General features: G+C 50.2%; 2 protein-coding genes across 2 annotated transcripts in view; one reads left to right on the top strand and one right to left on the bottom strand.

Annotated features, from left to right (window-relative positions):
* The window catches only part of Snrpg (small nuclear ribonucleoprotein G), a 38,840-nt gene extending 32,399 nt beyond the window's left edge, over window positions 1-6,441 (top strand). The window contains exon 5 of the transcript XR_013102430.1: window positions 6,432-6,441. The gene's annotated coding sequence lies outside the window, so the exon portion shown is untranslated. The remainder of the gene's footprint in view (window positions 1-6,431) is intronic.
* Window positions 1-20,688, bottom strand: part of Meltrin (disintegrin and metalloproteinase domain-containing protein meltrin) — a 46,308-nt gene extending 25,620 nt beyond the window's left edge. The window contains exon 1 of the mRNA XM_076903414.1: window positions 20,398-20,688. Within this exon, the coding sequence (XP_076759529.1) occupies window positions 20,398-20,521 (124 nt within the window). The 5' untranslated portion in view covers window positions 20,522-20,688. The remainder of the gene's footprint in view (window positions 1-20,397) is intronic.
* Window positions 20,689-21,006: the final 318 nt, after the last annotated feature.

The following is a 21,006-nucleotide window of genomic DNA, read 5'->3' as shown; positions in this document are numbered from 1 at the left end:
CGATAAATGTACGTTTGCATTTCGAGATTAAAATACATGACAATTGCAAAATCAGGTCCTGTTCGCCGTTCATTCTGGGACAGACAGCGATACGTGTATTCAACCCGATGGCCTTTCGACGAATCGAGTCTCGCTGGCGAGAAGTGGCTGCGTCGATATTTCTGATGCTCGACGAGAGCGGGGCAGACTCTCTCGGTGTTTTCCAATTCCAGAAATAACGCCACGTTTCTCTTCTCCACTCGGCTGCTCCCCTTTTTCTTCGTCTTTCCCTCGCCCCCCTCTGCACCCCTTATTTCCGTGCCAGTTTCTGGTTCCCGTTAATTCTCACTTTCTTCCATCCAGCGAGGCGCGCCGACTGAGGCGGATTTCTCTCCAAGGGGCGCGCGCGGCCCGCTCTCGATGTTCCAGAATAAAAGGATACCACTTTTAATCGGGTCGCGTTTTAATGGACCGCGGGGGGATAATAATTCCTGCCGGATCGCTGAAAATTCCTCCAGATACGGGAACGAATAATGGCCGTAATTAATTATTTTCACGTCCGTTCCGATCTCGCGGCGGGCTCAGCGTTTCTACGCTGGATAGGGTGCACCCCTCTGCGCTAGACGCACCCCCGTCGAAAGCTATTAGGACACTTGTTCAATTACGATAATCTAATATTCCCTCGAATCCTCTCTGGTGCAAATAATTGTAAGATTCCAAGAAGAACGTAATGGCGAGTCTAAAAACGGAGCGATTGTAGATTTGGTGATCGTTCGAGCCTCCCTTTGGCGAGGCTGCACGGCCAAAATCGAAGGGAACAGAGAGAAAGAGAGAGAGGACGGGAATCAGGAAAAACGTAGGCGGTCTATCTTCCTCATTATCTTTTTTTTCGTCCACGCTATCTGCTCCACCGCGGATAACGTATCTTTGCTATTGCCGCGTCCGTTTGTGTGTCGACAACGTGAGGCGCGTTTCCGGTTTGGCGGCAGTGTCTCGTTCGAATTACCGGGAACCATTCGTCCGTCCCCCATCGCGAATGACTCGTCGGTCGCGAGACCAGGTGTTTGACGAGAACGAGCGACAGTAGGAAGGGGTTGATTAATCGAGGCGATAATTAGGCATCGTTTCAGCCGGGAGACGGATAAACGATGACACTGTCCGACGTGGTGGAACGGCAAAGTTTCGAGGATGCGGATGGGCGACCATTAGCGGGGCGGGTATAAGAGTGAACGAGAAACGCGACGCCTTCGCTCGAATAATGGATTTTCGATAACGAGAGGAGACTGGTTGCTTCTCGTACCTCGAGCAAGTCTACCGGGGCACCAGCCGCGGCGTGATTATTTTCGATTTCGCTTGACGCGATCGCGCTTCGTTCCACCGGGTGAACGATGATCTCGAACGACGCGTTCGCCGGAACCGTGCTCCGGAACCGAAAGAGAGCGGTACGCCTCTTTCGTCGGATGATGCCGAGACGCTCAGAATTCGTTGATTGACCGCACGATAAAACGAACGGTTCGATAATTAAATGGAAATAAGCTAACCCTGTGTAACGATAGCTTCCTAACTGGACGCACATTCAATTTTCCAGCGGAACAGTCCGCGATCCCGGGAACCGTGTTCGATTGAACAACCGAAGCATTGTACACGCTTTAATTTAACAGCCACACCAGCGATTTTTCATTCGTACAAAAAGCGAACGTTGTTCCCTCGTAAGCGACAGGGATGACGGTCCTGGAATGAGGTAGGGGAAAAAAGGGAAACGGCGAGGAAAAAACCGTCGGCCTTGGCGAATATTCCCCGGTCCAAGCGAGCAGTGTAAACTTCCGGCGGGTGGGACGTCGTTTACGAAATCGAGGAACCGGCTCGCGGTCGGCTTAAGGACGCTGGGGGCTAAGGTAATTAGCGAGAACGAAGGGAAACGCGGTGGCGGTGCTCGAAAGGAAAGTGCTCCAGGATTCTTGAAAGAGCTCTTATGCGTTCAGGACGCGTAGTAGCGAGTGAACGGGGCGATGACACACGCCCAATATAAAACGTGGCTGGTTGTGTGTACGCGCGGGCACGCACTTTCACGCACACCTACGCACGTCGAACCCGTAGAGCAACACGCATCGCGGAGACTCCGCGGCGTGGATCCCTTCGTTTCGCCTCGCTCTTTCCATCGCCCTTCCCCCATGGCCCCGGCTATCTTTTTCTACGTGTCGATGCGCGTGGAGTGCGTTACACTTGGTGGAACCGAGCGAGGTTATATACGCCGAGAGGGGACTGGCCCCGACCGGAGCGACGGCGCCGCCGACAATTTTCGGGTTCCGAATCACCCGGAAGAAGGCGAGCTCGTATCGATCACTCCCTACGTAACTGTACGATTCACCGTCCAATTCGACGAAACTTGCCCGTTTTCCACCCTGCCAGAGTCTTCCCTAGACCCTTGGTTACTCAGCATTTCCACCCCCTTTCTTTTATTTTTTTTTTTTGCTCCCCCATTCCTGCGTCCATCCGGGGAGGAAATTCGGACCCCGTGGCAGCATCGTACGGAAATTGAAAGGAGAAGATCGACCCGCAGACGAACGGATGAAAAGCCAGAAGCTCCTGGCTGGCTTAGCTCTCGGCCAACCACGAATTACGATCAATTACACGCGATACGAGTTATCGGATGCGGGCTCGTGACGAGCCTCTGGTTGAACTTACTAATAGGTACGCCTCTCGATCCTACGTCGAAGACGGATGCGAGGTGAATCGAAGGTGGCGATCGATGGATCCATCGCGTGCGTGATTGACGAAATTGCTCCACGGTTTCGCGAATTAGTCGCAGCTCGTTAACCTCTCGTAGCCGGAATCTTGTCTTTTTTTTTTTTCTCTCGTAGCACTTTTGACACAACATCAACGAATAATAAATAACGAGCAGAATTTTTTTTTGCGAGAACAAGTCCGGAGCTGTAAACTTTCTTTTCAACTTCCGGCCGGGGCAAGTATTTTCGAGCTCCCACGTAAAGTCGCGGAAAGACACGATGTCCACTCTTTCTCCGTCGTAAAACTTTTTCGTATCCAAGAGTATCGATCCGTGAAGAACTCTCGCCAAGAGTTTTCTCTGACTCCTGCTAGATTTTCTCCGAGGATCGCCGCGTCTTTCTACGTCCGGTTAATTAAACAAACGACTCTCGTTTCCTCTCGATCCTCCGCCCGTGCGATCTCCCGCTCCGCGGGTATAGAATAAAGGAGCGATTAATATTTCATCGCGTTTAAATTTAATTAACGTCGGTGAAAACTTTCGCGGACAATGGGGCCGTGCAATTAACCGTGGTCCACGGATTCGATTCGGTTCCAGCTTTCCTAGCTAACTAGTTGAATTATAACCCAGGAATTATATCATATCCTCCGTTTCTTCTCGCTGGCCCGCGGGGCTGACGCTCCGGAATCGCTTTCATTTGATGCACGTTTCCGTGGCGTGCGAGATTTTTGAGCACGTACACACATACGCGTACGCGAGATACGTGATCCGAATGTTCCTTCGAGCGATCGACCGATATTGAAAACGTGTTGCCAGCGTTAACCCTTTCGCCGCGAGCGAAGGGCCCCGCTCACGCGCTACGATCGCGTTCCGTATTTAGATTAGCTCCAATCCATCAGACTGTTCGTCGTCTGGCTCGCTCCGCGCCGAACGCACCAGAAGAAAATGAATGATTCATGGACGGGGATTGGGAAAAGTTTCACCTCGATTTCGATCGAAACCACCGATACGATTCTCCGATGTCTACGTACCCCTAAGGTGCGCACGTAGCTCCGACTTGTGCATTCCGCGAAACGCTGAACAATGAAGAAATTCCGCGTGATTCAGGTTGGTCTACATGGAAGCCAGGAATCGGCGAGGGAACGCGGAGAAAGGAGCCGCCGATCGGGAGCATAAATTCTGACGACTCGTCGCTTTAACGAGCGCCGCGCGAATTAAGAGCGTCGTGGCCAGTCCCCGTTCGCCGACAATTTCCCGAGGAAACTTAGCCGAACTCCTCGCCGCCGTGTTTTCGCAGACGCGGCCGAAACGCGACTGCAAGATCGGTATAGCCGGCGCCAGAAAATAGCAGGGTCTAGCGACGTCCGCGCGAGCGCGATAATTAACGCGTGTCGTCGGGACGCGTTATTTGCATGTTAATCAGCGAACAGGTGTGCCGTTATTTTTTACCACCAGCCGTACGGACGCAGCTTTATCCGCGACGACCTTTAATTAAACCCGCGCATCTCGCGCGGAGTGTCCGTTAAATGACGACGAACCGAGTAATTACAGTTACTCACAGGTACCGTCGTAAAAGTACACCTAGCGATGTTCTCACGATGATAGAGGATAGAATCAGTGGCGGTTCGTTAAGATGACCAGATTTCCGGGCTCTCGAAGAAATCTTCAAGAGTGGTACCGATGGACGATGATCGCGAGGCCTTAGCTTCTTTTGTTCGGACAGGTGTTCCAAGATTTTAGCGGAAGGCTGAGGTTATTGTTGGAGCTTGGTAACCGTGGGTCGACCTCTCGAAACGGGTCCGTTGTCCCTTCGATTCACCTCGACGGAGGATCCCTGTGGATCCTTAGTTCTCGACGGTTTCCTCCTTTTCGAAATCGCCCGGTCGATCGCGTGGCTTATACATAATTTATCGCGTGGTTCATCCTTTTAGACACGCTTCCTGGCGGCCACGTGGTTGGTTTCAGAGATTCCCGGAGGATATACCCGGGACTCGGTCCGGGAATATCCGATCACGTAGGTACACACGATCATCCCCCATTCGAAAGTGTTAGGACACTTGCTGCGCTCCGGATCACGTATTTCACCGAGTGTTTCGAGCCCCTATTAAAGACCGCGTTTCCGACTAATAATTCAGCAAATACCTCGCCAAATGTTCCACTCGAACGGCCATTAAAACGCGAGGAAATGCTTTCGAACCGGAGGCGCGAGCCTCGCCGCCGTCTATTTCGAGGATCTCGAGGGTCGTTGTTGAAAAATACGAGACGTACGCGATTCCGTGCGCTCGAGATTACGTTTCTTCTTTCCTCGACACGTCGCAGCCGGAAGTAACGACTTACGGGGCATTCTTCTCGAATGCTCGCCAAGCTCTCGGCACCTAGCGCGAGGCAATCGCGTTTGAAAATCGCGCGGCGGTTAAGTATCGTTGGAAGGGACGGGGCGCGGCGATGGTAACGGGAAGTCGAAGCACCGAGGGAGGAGAGCAAAGGGTCAAGCAAAGGTAGACGCGGTCGCCAGGCTGGTAAAACGAGCACGTAAGCCGTTCGACATCGGTCTACCAAGGAACGCGAAGCCCTTCGACTTTCGACGCCATCAACGTGTTCGATAAAGGGATGCTCGTTGTCTTTAGGGTTACGACGATCGTTATGGAATATGACACGACACTGCCAAGGGGGTACCAATCTATTCTCTCGCTCTCTTCCGATCTTCTCATCGTTACTACAAATTCTAACAGACGCAGACTGTTCGCCACGCCGCTATCGCGCGGAATCGTTGCATTTCCAAGTTCCCTGCTCTAATCCCATAATCTGAATCGCTGCGACAGAGAAGATAATCGGTGTGTCACACGCGGAACCAGCTAGAATCTAGAACCAGCCATCTAGGATAGGCGATGGTGGTTACAAATCGAGGAAGAACAATCCCGCGCCCTTAACCTCGTTCGTGCCTGAATTCACGCGAATACGAAAGTAACACGATTTAACTAGAACGAGTCGTCTCGTTCGACGGTTTCGTCTCCGATCTGTGGCTCGTAACGTTTACTCTTATTTTATTGCGCGATCGTTGTACCGTTAGGAGAGGTGCAGGCGGAATCGACCTCTCCGTACGAAGCAAGACCTCCCGTGCCTCTCTGTATTACCGGAACAACAAACCGTGCGCCGGCTGCGTGCACACATCAAATAGACGATGGAAAGTCGATAAAACGTCCGAGCCAACGAACCTGGCACGTGAGTCATCGCCGTCTCGCACCTAAACGGGCACGCCGCTGAATCGACCACGCACCGCACGTCCAGTTGGTCTTTGGCCCGGTCGTTTGCCCGAATTCCACCGGGCACGCTCATAATACGCGCTAATATCACGACCAGACGACGCGTCCGTCCGCTTGACGGACGCTCTCGAATGGAGAAAAAAATGTACGCATCGCGAATAGAACAGCCGAGGAATTTCCGTGGAGAACGGCCACGCGCGTAGTCGCGAGCGTAATGGAATTCTATTTCGAGGTCCTGGGACTTTCGCCCTGCCCGCACGCTCGAATTTCCCGCGCGCTTCGCGAACCGGACGAGTTTTCACGGTGGTCTGGTAATTAGGAAAAGCCGTGGAATTAATTCGGCCCGGTAATTCGATTGGAAAAACTCCGGCGGGCTTCCGGTTATGGAAGCGGCGTTTCGGAGTCCGCGGGAGGAAATGAATCGGTGGAAGGTGGTAACGGGAGCGGCGGACGATGGAACGAGTTAAAAAGAGAAGTATCCGCGATGTAGTTAAAAAGTTCAACGGTTCGCCTGGTCTTTTTCCCATTAGATCCATCGCGGCGTTGTTAATTCCGAGTAAATTGGCCCGCTTTTGTCAGCAAGTTTCGCCGTACGCTCAACGCCGACCATCCTATCCGCCTCCCGAAACAACGGAACTCTCTCAATCCGGGGAACTACGGAAACAGAAAAAAAAGAGGGAAGAAGAAAGAAAAAAAAAAAGGAACGCACGATGATCGAGTTTAATGGAGAAACGAGATTAACGAGCGGTCTCGATCAAGCTTTTACAACGCTCTGAACGATCGTTCAGATTTGTTGGATTTTTCGCGAGTAGTTCGTTCCTATTGCCAGCGAACTGGGATAATTTACTACGTACGATGGCCCGTGAAAGTATTCCTGCGTTCCTATATATACGCACCTGCTATTCCTAGCGATATTAAACTGTAGCGTTCTAGACGCGACGCAATGTCTCCTTCCTAAAATAATAATTTAACTACCGACATAATCTCGAGACGTTACTACGAACGCTGCGCGGATTCAACGCTTTGGACGGATTCTCGCTTGGGAAAAAATTCGAGCACCCGAATACCTTTCGTAACTCGTTGGCTCGCGAGTTTCGAGAGAGCCACAACTCCTCTACGCTTCCGCTTTCCTGCTTCGCGTAGCGATACGACCTTTTCCTATTATTTCAACCGGCTAAAGTGTGTCCCGGCTAGATAGCGGGGGGCAGAGATCCCGGAAAGTACGAGCAGGTCTACTCTCTGCGATAACAGAGGGATGGGGAAAATAAAAACGCCAGCACAACGGGAATTTGCGAAGCTGACGCTTCCGGGTTACATGTACCGCTCGCGGAAGTTACGTCGATTTCTCGCTTGTTGTTAGAAAGCAAGAAGAAACCTCTACAAACCGTCTTCCTCTTTCTCTGTTTCTAAAATAAGGAACAGAGATGGCGAACGTTCATTTTAATCTGCGTTCGCGTCAAAAGAGACAGAGAGACAGAGAGAGAGAGAGAGACTCGATAGTATCGGTACTTGAACATCGAAACAGAATTTCGAACCTGTCCAGGGGTCCGAAACAATGAAACAAACGGGAAGATGGAGTACTAGTTAACATCAAACGAGGAAGCGATCCAATTATTGTTACCATCGTGCTGATTTGTAGCGCAGTAAACGATAACAGGCACCGTTCAACAGTTGCCGGGCAATCGCAATGAATTTCGCGATTTAAAGCGCGCCGTTCCAGCGATTATTGGGAGCTCCACCGAACGGAAACACGAGGCGAGCGATTCCCTTTGGTTCCCTCAAAATCCGGGGCAAATTGAAAGGGACTCGAGTCGGAGGAGCCTTGGCAAAGCTTGGCTCCGACAACCGTTGCAGACGTTGCAATTAATAATGATCTCCCTTCCCACTTCCTTATCCCTCTGCCGCCTTCCATCCACCCCCTTGTCCTGCACGCCCGTTCCTCGCACGCTTCGCCGTTTCTTACGCCCCGAGGATTCCCCGACAAACTTATGGGGCGCCCGTTTCGAATGCTAACCGACTATTCTATGGATCGTAATGAATAGTGAAATACGTCTCCTGTTTAGAACGTAACTTCGCGATGTTGCGCAGTACCCGCTTTGCGAAGCGAGGACGAAACCGCAATGCGTCACGCGACTCGTGCGAATCCATCACTCGTCGCAGCGAAAAGTCGCCAACGACTAATTGCGAGCGACTAATTGTCGGCTCGAGATACGCGTATCCACTCGATCGGATATGGTCCTCCGCCACTACGTTTCACCGCGGACGATGTAATTTATTAACTCGACGAGACGCTAGGCTGGGTGTCGGTCGTAACATTTTTACGGGCCTCGTCCACGAAAAGGAACAGATTTATACGCGTGCCAGGTCAAACGATCACCGTAAGGCTTCCAGAGAAATGACCCAATTCGTCCAGCAGCCGTGCGTCACGCTCGTGCCACGGAAACGTGCCTCGTCGGCATCCATGATACCCGATTCGGGTTTCCCTCGCAGCGCAAAAATGCCCGATCCACCGTCTGCGCAAGTTATTGCAATCGAGGATAAACGCTGGATCAGCCAGTCTTGATAAAACCGCGAGTGCATCGTATTTCGTTGTCCCCGCTTTAATTTCATTCAATTTATTAACACTCTGCTACGTGCGAAGTACAACTAAAATTCATAACAAAGTAAAGAGTGAGAGTTATTCGAGACGCAGGGGGGTTGAGAACCGTTTCTCTGGATGCAGGAGGCGTTTGAGATCGGCAGATGGTCTACGAGATGACCGGGCCTAGACCTGGGCCACAGGTAAGTCCCGCAATTCAACCGAGACGGGGGAGTCCAGGTGCGCGGACACGTGGGCCTCTGGAGGGTAGGTAAGCAGGCAGAAGGCTTCCCCGAAACTCGGCGAAACATTCGAAAAGGAACGAAGAAGAATCGGAGCCGAGTTGGAACGGGTCCAACGAGGTAAAAAGTAACGTTACCAGATCCATTTTAGAAGAGTGGCAGGAACGAGCTCGTATTAATTCGAGCACCGGCTAGAGATTCCGAAACATCTGTCGCGCCTCGGGTTTCCGCGTGGGCCGTCTTCGAGCCGGCTACTACTCGAGCAAAACGATGACCCTCGAGCAAGAGAAAGGGGATCTCATTAAGGCCTGAGAAGTCTATTATTAGAGAGAGAGAGAGACGTCGATACAGCGTTCGAATAGTTCCTCAGGTACCAGAGGATATTATATAGTTTTGATATACGAAGCTCGAACGTGAATAATTAAGGGAGAGACGAACGGATGCGCTCGAGTGACGAGGCGCATCCCCTCTAGCTTAGCGTCTAGCCGCACGAATTTAAGGGCGTTCCCTCGAGTCCGTTTTTAGGCGAGCAACCCCGCATGGTATGGCGAACGATCGTCGTCAGGATGGACGGGCGAACCTCTCGAAGAGAACAAACGCAGCCGATGACTCTAGAAATGAACGCTTTTCGATGCATCGACCCCTATTCCAGTTCGATGGTCTACTTACTATTCTTACGACGGACGTCTACGATCGCGTTCGTACGCGTCGCCTCGCTTATCGTAACGAAAACGGGTGAAACTGGAGCGAGCTGTTAACGGGCACATCACTCGCGGCGTTTGCTACGGTCGTTAACCGCTGCTGGTATATTGCGAGAAGGGTTAAAAGGTTACCCTCGATTGTGTTCCGATACATTGCCCAATTCTCTAGGATCCAGCTTATCGATCGGATCGACGTTACGAAACTCGTCGACCAAGTCAATTTTTTATACGAAACGTATCGCGGGACACGATTCGTCGATGTTTGAATGGGGGATACGAGAGTTTGCGGCGGAGGTGAGTTCGATCCGTGAGACTAGATTCACGATGGCGAGGGCACCTAAGGCGAACGGGACGCACCCATGTTGGAAGAGACACGTTGATAGGCAAGCTTCCAAGACGTAGTCTAGACCAGTCGTCGCGTTAAGACTGTGACCCATTGTTAAGCCGAGAATAGATTTGAATCTCGTGGCGACGGTGACCTCCCGCGCAGACTCCGCCACATCTAAGCGATTCAATGTTTTATACCAGCCTTTGAAGACACACCTAATTTATTTTCTGCACAGGTCCTACACCTCTCCATTGACATAAAATGAGCGCGCGTTGTTAAGCGTCGTACAGTTTAGTTAACTTTCGACAATTATCGATTTCACGGAGACTCAAGTCCGTTGTCTCTACTGTGTCCAAATTAAAGAAGAAAAGAAACCGCACGTCCGTAGAGCAACGACTAAAAACGCGATCTCCGACGATCGACGGGTAGATGTAACTATGAACGAGGTCGCGCGCCAATGACAAGAGAACTTCCGACGTTCCCGGTAGAGCGAAGTTTGCTTTATCGCGAGGCCATTGCTGGCCAACAGGAAATTGCGTTGTCAATTGCGGGGTCACAGATCCCAGGGTAAGCGTCGGGCATCGTTATCGAGCCACGGTTGATTTAATTAACCAACGAATACCGTGGCGGAGGCCCCGGTGAAACGAGTTCCAGCGCCCCTTAAAAAGTGCTCGTTCTCGATCGCGATGGGTACCAGCCGTTTCCGGTTCGTCCGTCCGTACCTCCTCCGCCATGGGACACGTCGACTTGTTTCCGAGTTGTAAAATTGATTCTCGGAAGGAAGAACGTGACCTCTTCGCAGGATGATTCACGCAACGTGACGCTTATTGTACCTTTAGTCACGCGTGACGAAAAGAAACGTGGTTCGAGGGAGGAAGAGGAATATATAATTCGGAATCTTTCCGAGAACCTCGCTGGACATCCGCGACGGGAAGTAGTTCTACGGTGGATAGGTTCCCGACGAACGATCGAAGGTAACGACGTTCAGACGCAGGATTTGATGTCGCAAACTCGACGGGCAGATGCGGGCCCAGAACGACTGAAATAATATATCTGGCCTTTTTTCAGGGGCTCGATCCAGAGAGGGGTAGACGCACGGTTTCGTGATCCACGGGTATCTAAATAAATCCATCGCATCCGAGTCCCTTTGGAAACAGTGAATCGACCGACGGTTCGACTTTACGAGGACAATAAAGCAGGAATAAAGATAGACTCTGGCGAGTGAAAACGAATCGTCGAATCTGGTCGATGTTTGGCTCGTAAAGTTTGAACGATGGGTACAAGAACCTCGTAAAGTTACAGGGATCTCTCTCTCTCTCTCTCTCCGGCTCCCGCTCGGTTCCGTTCGATTTTGGCTTTCAACGATTTTCAGAATGCCCCTTTAAAAGTCCGTGGAAACCTCGGGATCGTTCCCTCGTTACTGTTCTCCGGAAGTTACTCTGGGGAATCGAATCTCTCCGCGATCCGTGAACGAAGGAGGAATTCTTTCGGCCAAACGAACGGGAGAAAATTTGCTGCTCTTCGAGCAGCTGGTCCGTTACGTAGAATTCAGGACGAAGCTTAATTCGTAGTACGAGTAATCTGGTGGAGACCAGAGATCATGACGAGCATCCGCAAGCTTAGAGGCCCCTCCGCAATTGTGGTTGTTGCGGTAGTCTTAAGGCTGGCAAGCGGGACAGCCGAGCGACGCGATGTCGCTATAATTTTGTTGTGTCACGTCCGTTAGCGCTCATGGTAAAACCTATAATACCGTTTATCCTTCGATAAGAACAATGACCCGCGTTGACCGTAAAAATGAACGAGTCGTTCCTGTTCTCGATTCGGTCCAATTTTCGATGCTCGAGCGTGGGAGAGCGGGAAAAAAAGAATCAGACGACACCGTCGACGAGTCCGCATAATTTTCGCGCGACCGATGGAAAGTTCGACGTTAATGTCGCGCTAGGCGGATGCAATTTAACGGCAACGCGGCGATTTGCATAATTGGCCGAGATTGGTCGTGTTCCGGCGGTCTGGTTCGATTCGACCACGCGGATCTGGTCTCTGCGAGAAGAAAACCGGGACGAGCGACGGGATTTTCAGTCAGTACGGCTTGACCAGTGTCATCTTGAAGGAACGCGTTAGAGTGGAGCGGAAGCAAGGCGTCGTCACCGCAGAGCGTAATAGAAACCGGCTCGAGCCGAACGCGGATACTATTATTACGTAATGCGGTGCAATTATTTAACATCGGACACGGTGATGAGCATTGCGAAACACGGCTATCGCTGCGCCTGTTAACGTCGGTTTTCACGATATCGCACCGTGTGAAGTTTCGCAATTCTAACGAGGAGTCATCGAGCAGGGTATTGACTCGTCGATAAGGGAGGTTGTTAACCAGTCTATAGAAACTCGTTTGAAAAAAAAAAAACCAAGTAAGAAATGTGCAGACAAATTAGTCGTGAAAAAAAAGGATTTCTTTGCGTCGACGCGAGTGAACGCAAGTGGTCGTACGCGAGTGACTCGAGGATCGCGAGAGGGTTAACGAGAAAAAATAAAATTCCATTCCGCGTGCTTGAATCACCTTCGAGATAAAGAAAACGAAAAAGAAAGAACGGAGAGGAAAGGGTTAAGCGGTTTTCAGCGAAAAAGAGAGAGGAGCCTGAGTAATCGGGTATGCGAACCGTTCAGCGGTACCGGTCCGTTCCGAATCGCGATCGTCTGGCGAGCAACAAGTAACAACGAGCGTGAAATAACGGGCTGTCGAAGGACGTGGACGCGTGTCGACGTCGGGAACATCTGTAACGCTACGTGACATCGGCTCGAATCGTTGCTGGAGCGGCGATTAAGCGGTCGCCGCTCGTAAACCGACTCGAAACTCGAAACGAGTCGACGAGTTCGTGAACCGGGCCATTGTCTCCCCGCGCAATTATCCGCGAGGTGGAATTGGGCCACGAAGGGCGACGTGGGAGGGGGATTTCGACTGGTTTCCTGGGCTTTCACACGAGCGAGGGCCACGGGCGCGCACGAGGCTCGCAAAAGCGGAGCCGCGCTTAATTCGAGGGGCATATGGACGACGCGGTGGCACGCGTCGCATAATTTCGTTCCAATGGCCGGCGCGTTTGGAAAGCCTCGACGGAAATAGCCGGGCTTCAATGAGAGTCGGAAGTGTAGGTACAATGAACGCCACTCTCTAAAGGGGATTCGATGATTGCCGCGTGGTCACGTTGTTGCACCCTCGGCACGCAGCCTCCGCGACGCGGTCTCTTCACGCTCGCTCTCTTCCAACCGTCTGCGATGCCGCCTGGTGAACTCTTCACCTTTCGTTCGTAGACACGGCGCGAGCAATGATACGCTAAGAGTATTAATAAATCAGCCAACCGACATATTTTCACGATTAATCGCGATTACCGCTCCAACGGGATCGAAGTGTAGAAATGGTGTCGACTATCGTGACCTACTGTCCGAAATAACGGGCAGAGGTATCGCTAACTTAAAAATGTTTCCATCCATTGAACGAAGCGCCGCAGCTGACTGGCAGTAATGGTAGAAAGTGAAGTAGCGGAGAGTGGATGGGGAAAAAAGAGAATTTGGCGATTGAAAATAACACCGTCCTCGACCGTGCACGTTTAAAGCGTGCGCGTAACTTGTTTTAAATTTCAAATGCACAGGACGGTGTTATCCCGATGCGTCGAACCGGTTCGCCCGAGCTACCAGCAGCACGCGAGCAGAAGGAGCACGGGAGAGAAGGAACGGGCGAGGCGCGAGAACGGCCGCTCGAGTAAACTGATAGTAATTTAAACCTGGATCGTGGCGCCCATATGCCACAACTGGATTTTTATTTTAGCCCGTACGCAGACGCTACGATCTTCCAGCGGAAAGGTTTACGACTGCCTTCGCCGTTCCCTTCACGGTTGCAATAAACGTTCATGCGTTACGTTACGCGCGCGTACACGTACGCGGGGATGGGGACTTTAACGGGACGAAATTAAAAGGAACAGACCGAGGAGACTCGAGGCTCCCCCGTTTCAGAGAGACCCGGATCCCGTTTCCCTTCACGGTCGCTCGTTTCAAAATGTATTCCGACATTGGCGATGTGAACACCTACGAAAGAATCCAGGACTATCCATTGCTGGCAACTCGAAGGTCGATCGATGAAACTTTCATTACGTAGGTACTCGCGAATCGGGCACGATGGAATTTTTCAAGCCAGACCACGGTTTGATAATGCGTCCATATTAGGTGCACACGGTGCACAGACCTCGAGCGAATCGAATAAACTTTAATTATTGCGAAACGAACGGTTTGTCCACACACTCGGCTGTGCGCGAAAGGAGAAGGAAAGCGCGCGCTGATTATCATATTATCTCTATACACCGTGATGCGACGCGGCGATTGTATTGTAATGTCTTCGAGTACCGACGCGATTTCGATCACTGCGAAAATATTACAATTTCACCTGCAGAATCGCGACATAAAGAGTATAACGGAGTCCACTGTTCCAGAGTTCCGCAGGCGGTAAAGCGCGCGATCGACTTTGCCCCAATGACGGTGTTTATTCAGCGGACAAGTGAAACGATTCAAAGTGCCAGCGTATTTTCACTTGCAGGTAGAAGAATCGACTGGGAACTGCGGTGAATCGAGCGGACTCGACGTTCGGGTAGTGGGAAGTGGTTTTTCGAACGACTGAAATCGCGGTAATCTGCGGATGTCGCGAACGATGCGTCGGCTGGTACGACTCGCCCACGGTTGGCACGTATCGTTTATATAAAATTCTGCCCACACGTGCCACGAGTCTGTTCATCGCCTCGATCGTCGTTCTCATTGAGCTTAACGCTCTTGACCCGCCGCTAATCCCAGCCTTAACGGTCTCTGCCTTTCGTACGCTCCGTTACGCTACTTTAAATCCCCGTATCTACGACCACCGTTCACGTTCCCTACGATCGTTCCGCGAACAAGCGCGATTTCCATTCAACGATTTTCCGACCGGAGTCGCAGACACGTTCGATGCGTCATACCGATAGATAAGCACAGGCGACGCCGATTTTAAGCGGAAACCGCTTGGTCTTTCTTGCTAACCACGTTTACTCCTACCGTAGGATTAAAGAGACGCCCGTAGAGGAAACGATACGACGCGTACACATATAAGCGTATGACTATTAAACGGACACACGTACGGTACGCGCGAACAAAGCGTTCCATTATCTGCGATTCGTGACACCTTACTTTTGATGTAGCTTCGAAAGAAATACTTTGTTCTTTCGACAACAATGGATACTCGCTGCGACTGGGAAGTAGTTTCTTTGTAACGCTGTATATATATATAGGTACGATTAGACCATTAGCAGGATCGTTAAGTAAAAACCTGTTCGTCGAGAATCCCCTGCCCCGTGTTTCTCCCGGTTCCAAGAGTCGGTGGAACTTTGTAAAAACTGAAGACGACTACGTCCGGGGCCAATTAATCGGCTTTTCACCGTCGCGGAACATCGATTCTTCGAACGGTTCATCTCAAAGGATGAAAGTAGCGAAAAGAAAATTGAAAAAACGAGTTCAGGACGCGAAGCGGAACTTTTCCAACGTCCCCTCGAAACCCTGTGCCACCACCGGTAGGCAAAGTGCCTCGAAAGATTCGAAACTCGCCAGTCGGGACGAAAAATTCAAACGCCCCAAAGCGTACGCGGTTTTTTGCCCTCCTCTTTTTTTTTCGCGAAAGAGAGCGTTCCTCCCGGGGGCTACGAGCAGGGTGCAAGGGGTGTCGCACCCTCGTCACCGACCCGCCGCGACAGTTTTTTCTCTCCTTGCCCGACGGTGATCTCGACGCGGCGCGCCGCCGCGGCCCGTTTTAACGGCTAGACAATGAAGAAGAATGTAAAGTGGCGCGGCGAGCTTCCATTGCCTTTCTCGCAGCCGCATTGTTGCCCCGTCACAGACGCTCCGGGGAACGTTTAATCAAGACCCACCGCGAATGAAAGTCGTCGATCATCCGCGTGCAACGCTGCTGCCGATCCTTGCCTCTCCGGACGCTCCTGCGCTCTTAAACGGCGTTAATCTCTAAACCCAATCAATCGTACCGCCACGTCCGTTAAAACACGCTCGAATCGATCAACATTAGAGGGCAATAATTATTAAGCGCTTGAAAATCGTAGCGGATTACTGGTCGGACAAACAAACGGAACTTGTATCGTTCTTCAAAGATAATCAGACTCGTCCAACATTGGCAAGTTTTTTTCGTTAAATTACATACAGTTTTTGCGATAAATCTTGAACGATTGCTCGGTCTGTTATTGCTGTTATTACTTTTTTGTTATATCGCGGGCATTATATATGCTGGACATGTCTATTCAGTGGATTTCGAGCATATATAAGTGTGGTTGGTACAATGGCTATTGTGCCGGGCTATCGATAGACAACAGCAATTGTAATTACGCCGATTAATTAGAGAAGTATCGAGCCATTGGTCAATGCGGGACAAACAAACGTTTGACGTTCCCCTCGCCTAATAACGATCCTGATCATTTATTCGTCTCTACGCTGTCCTATTGTTCCCGAGGCGAGGTATGGCCGGTAATTAAATTCATGGTGAACAATCCTGATTTCCAAAACTTCCGTTGGTAGATGTCGTGTTTCCGTTAAACCAATCCTTACGTAAATCGAATCGCCGATGAAACAGAAAAAAATTCACTCCTCTCGCCGGGGACAGCTGATTAATTATTAATGCGCTCGAAAGCCAGAGATTCGTAATTGCTTTTTCCTTCTAAACGACTGGTTACGCGTCGGTCCAACGCATAGATTATCGATACGGCCGCATTCGGCCATAATTTTTCCACCGTCGGAAGTGAGCGAACAAATTATACGACGGCTGGAAATATGCAAAGCGTTGTACCAACCGCGAACGAGAAAATCGTGAACGATGGTCGTACTAATTCCCTGTCGATCGGAAGGATCGCGCTTGATTTATCGCCGAGGGGGGACCAGCGAGCGTCCCCTTCTTTAATTAGTGGTGTCTTCTTCAATGAACGTTGACCCCGGTCAAGATAAGGCTTCCTAATCGGCGACCATTTTCAACGGCAGAGACGTTCCTCGTTACGACCTCCTCGCGAATGAAGGCGCACGTGTCCGTTCACGGAAGTAGGATCAACGGAATAACGGCAGTGCGGCTACGCAATAGTGCCGGGCCTTTTACGATTTACGCGATCGCGTGTTCGTTCCCTCGATCGCAAAAACACGTGTAACAGGGAGCCCCTCGATCTAACGGACAGACACCCGTAACAACTTCTACTTTACAGTTAGGAACTATTACCCAGACGTGTAATTTTCGAGCATTCTTTCACGCCTCTCGAAGGTAAAGGGCTGAAACGGACGCTTTCGCGTTCCTTGGAACGGATTCCAGCGATCGAAAAGCGTCGCTCGTGAGGATTTTTCATTCGCACAGCATTGATTTTCATGCCACGTTAATCGTCGCCGAAGCTTGGCTCCGATATGCGTAAAGGGATCGCGGGATCGATCGAAGAGAACAGGAAACGCGCGAACCGCATACGAAAAACGTTGGACGCGACTAGAGCAGACGGTACGAGAGCGCCATGAAATCGGCTAGCTGGAGAGCCGGTCGACTCACCGATAAGCGGAAGTCGCGGTGAATCGATCTTCCCCGTTACACTCCGCTTATAATTATGATCAGCCGCTCAACGAACGTAACGTCGACCGATCAACGCATCGACTCGTTCCGGGTAAATATAGAACTCGTCTCTAACCGTGAATCATTCCCTCTTAACCCCTTGGCCTACGATTTTTTTCAATGGTTACACATGTTATCCATTCATCGCTTTTGCACCGAGTCAACGAATGAACTGGTAGATAACGAATTAAACTTTAGATGTCGATCTGATTTACGATCGCAAGATCGAGAGGATTGGAGCTAACCTTTGTCCGGGGACTTGAGTCGAAGCGGGTTGAGGAAGATCTACCAAGGATGAACGTCGTCTAAGCGAACCTGAACGAAAATCGAGCGGAGAGGCCGGTTTAATGAACCACAGGCTGGCAAACACGACTCGAAAGATTCCTCGGACTCGTTCGAGTCTCCTTGATGGGAAATCGGAACGACAAATTGGGAAATGCAATGTCGTGACGCGGTACGATCCTTCGCAACGCGTCACGCGTCGTTGCCTCTTGATGGCCGCGTGCCTTGCAATCGGAGGAACGCGTAGTTGCGTTGTCGTAACGCGGAGAGACGATTTGCGTTTCGAATTTGGAATGTCGGAAGGGAATACGAAATAGAATAGTTTCTGCGAGCGGATGAGTCGAGCTACGTGCACCTTGACGGTCGTGCAGGAGAGGAGCGAAGAACCACTCGACCGTTTCGACGCCTCCGAGAAGGATGGATTAATCATCGATCAGAGACAACCAATCGGTTGGCTTCGAGTGCTGTAGCTAGAAGTGCTACGTCTCGTCCGAGTGAATCATACGGTTGCAACGTCCCAGACACCCGACCGCTGCCTACGACCTTTCTCTCTCCGTTACTGAGTTTCGGTTCGAGTCGACATCCGCGTTTTAAACCGCAGCTGTGCTGTTCCTCTCTCGATAAGGAACAACAAAAGGCAATAGGTCCGATAAGACTCGAAGCATCCATCGACGGTGCTAATTAACTCCGATTAAACCGCAATAACGAGTGCATTTACGTAGAAGGGGCGTGCGTAGCAAGAATTGTAGCTTCCTGTCTACGACTGTTTACTATCCTCCGCCGTGTGGCTACCGAGTAATAAGCTCGATTCGCGCTAATCTCGTTTCCAACAGATATACCTATCTGCATAGTCGCGTATGATCTTTTGTAGCGCGAGCGAGTAATCGCCGCGTTGAAAGTGCACAAAGCGGGAGCGGGGCGGGCGGTGAAAGAAAGACAAGGATGTGGACGCTGCGGGATGCGGAGGAGCGCGATACGAAGCGGAGCAGAATTGAAAGTAAAGGAGGATTTTTATTTCTCGCGGCTCGTCCGTGGATATAGAATAGATGGTACACAGCGAGAGGGCATTGTTTCGCGGATGAACGTACCTCGAATCGTCGCCACGCGAAATCCATTGCAGCGGATGGAACCGACTTGGCTATAGGCAAGCTTTCAAGGACTCTCTTACCGAGCTAGCACCTTCACGGGCTGGCGAACGTTCCGAGAAGGACGAGAAAATAACGCGAGATCGCACGCGCAGCTACGAATAATTAAACCGTTGTTGCTACCGCTGTTACCCTTTTTCTTTTTTCCGAGGCCCGCGCCGCTCGCGTTTAGGAAACAGAGATGGAAATGCTGTTTTGCTAGGAAAACCAGGACGAGGTTCCTCGAGGAGGCTCGACGGACTCGTTAGCATACATTTGTTCCGCGGATGCAATGAGCCTGTGACTCTCAGGAACAATGTCGCGGACCGAGTCAAACATTCGCCTCTCTTACGCACGGCCTCGACACAGTGTACTTTGCGACGTTCGCTTTTTGTTACGAATTTAACGCGAACTATTTTCTCGCAATCAGCCGCTCGCGCGGTTGGAAAATCTTTCTGTCGAACGACCAAGTAACAAGCTAGAATCGAAGAAGCCTCGAGCGCTACGAATATTATGCAGGAGAGCGATGTTACCCTCATTAGACGCATCGTATCTCCATAAATGATTAAACCCAATTCCCATAAATCATTGAAACGGTTGCTGGTATTACCTATTTACGCGTATAGTTTGCTCGTAAATCTTCATTGATCCATCGGATGGTCGCATCCTCTTCCAAAACACGATGGAAATCAATTTCTCAGCCGGTTCCACGAATCGCTACGATTTTCCATGTTTCTTTGTTTTCGATTACTCATTAATTTTGATAAAACTGAGGCTGTGTGGTTATCAGTACAAGTAGTTGTGATTATTGTTTTCTATTGCGAAAAAAATCAGGATGATAGTAGGAGATCGACATTATTATGTACGTGTTAAATAGATTACACATATTTGCATTGTTTTTCCACTTGGAAATGTTCACCACCGCGTGCATTTCATAACGCGCGCATACGTTCATTTCTCCCGCGAACTCACCCTCATCAATGTCATTTAAGTAACAAACATCAGTTACGAATAAAGTAATAAAGTACGCAAACTTAACGAATAGCGAAGTAGCTTACTACGTAGCTTTCATATTTTACTCTCACCGATGAGAGGGGAAAGACGGATAGAAAAAATGTAAGCGTTTGTAATAATTAAATAGGTACATATATCGGTATACCATAACTCAACACATAAATATAGGTCCATGTCTATGTACACGTATAACGACTTATACGTACGCAAACAGACAAACGGAGCGAACGGTACATATGCGAGTGTTGTACGTATGATATACGAAATATTGTTTTATGTGTATACATGTACGATTCACATTGAGTATAAGCGGTTGATTCATATGTGAATGCAGCTTGACAAAAAAAACGTGGTAACTTTCAAGCTACCGAACGCGTCAAGTGCTCCAAACAAACAAAGCTGGAGGGAGGTTGGAATTGCCGCGCCATTGAAAAAGTGTCAAAGGCACGCGTCCGCTCTACCGATTGTCTGTCTGTATCTAAACGAAAGGGAAGGAATTTTTAATGGACTTACCATGGCTTTCGGTGTACACGTCAGGCAGGATAGCGATTAGCACCAAAACCAGCACCAATTTGCACCGCACCGTCACACCACAGACGGTAAACCGTGAATTCGAGCACCAAATATCACTCGGCATGTTTCTCGGGCGGCAAATCACAACGCATGAGGCTCACGCGAACGTCATGACAACTGTTTATCACGTTTTTGCGTTCCCCTGCGCTCTGCCTGGTTTCGTGACACACACACCACACCGTACTGACCACCCAACCCGACTGCTTCGTCGGTATGGACTGTTGCAACACTGACGAAACTTCAGCCCCCACCTCGACGGCGTATCGACCACTGCCGAGCGCGTTCGAACATTCCCGAGCTCGAAAAGCGCCGAATTGAGCTACGTTTAAACTGAGATTCATGCTATTTTCACTTCTTTTGTTTTTTTCTCCAATTAGAATTGCCTGCAATGCGTCGATATCATTTTCTCTCGACCTCTGTAAACATAAATCGTCGAACAGCTGTTGTAAATGGCAATAATCGTATGATAACGAATGGATTATTAAAATTTATAAAGCATTCAAATAAAATTAACAAAAACTTGTTTTGTACACCTAGAATATAATTATT

This window comes from Xylocopa sonorina, chromosome 10 (assembly GCF_050948175.1).
Source record: "Xylocopa sonorina isolate GNS202 chromosome 10, iyXylSono1_principal, whole genome shotgun sequence".
Taxonomy (NCBI): domain Eukaryota; kingdom Metazoa; phylum Arthropoda; class Insecta; order Hymenoptera; family Apidae; genus Xylocopa; species Xylocopa sonorina.
This window is presented reverse-complemented; position numbering and strand designations above follow the sequence as displayed.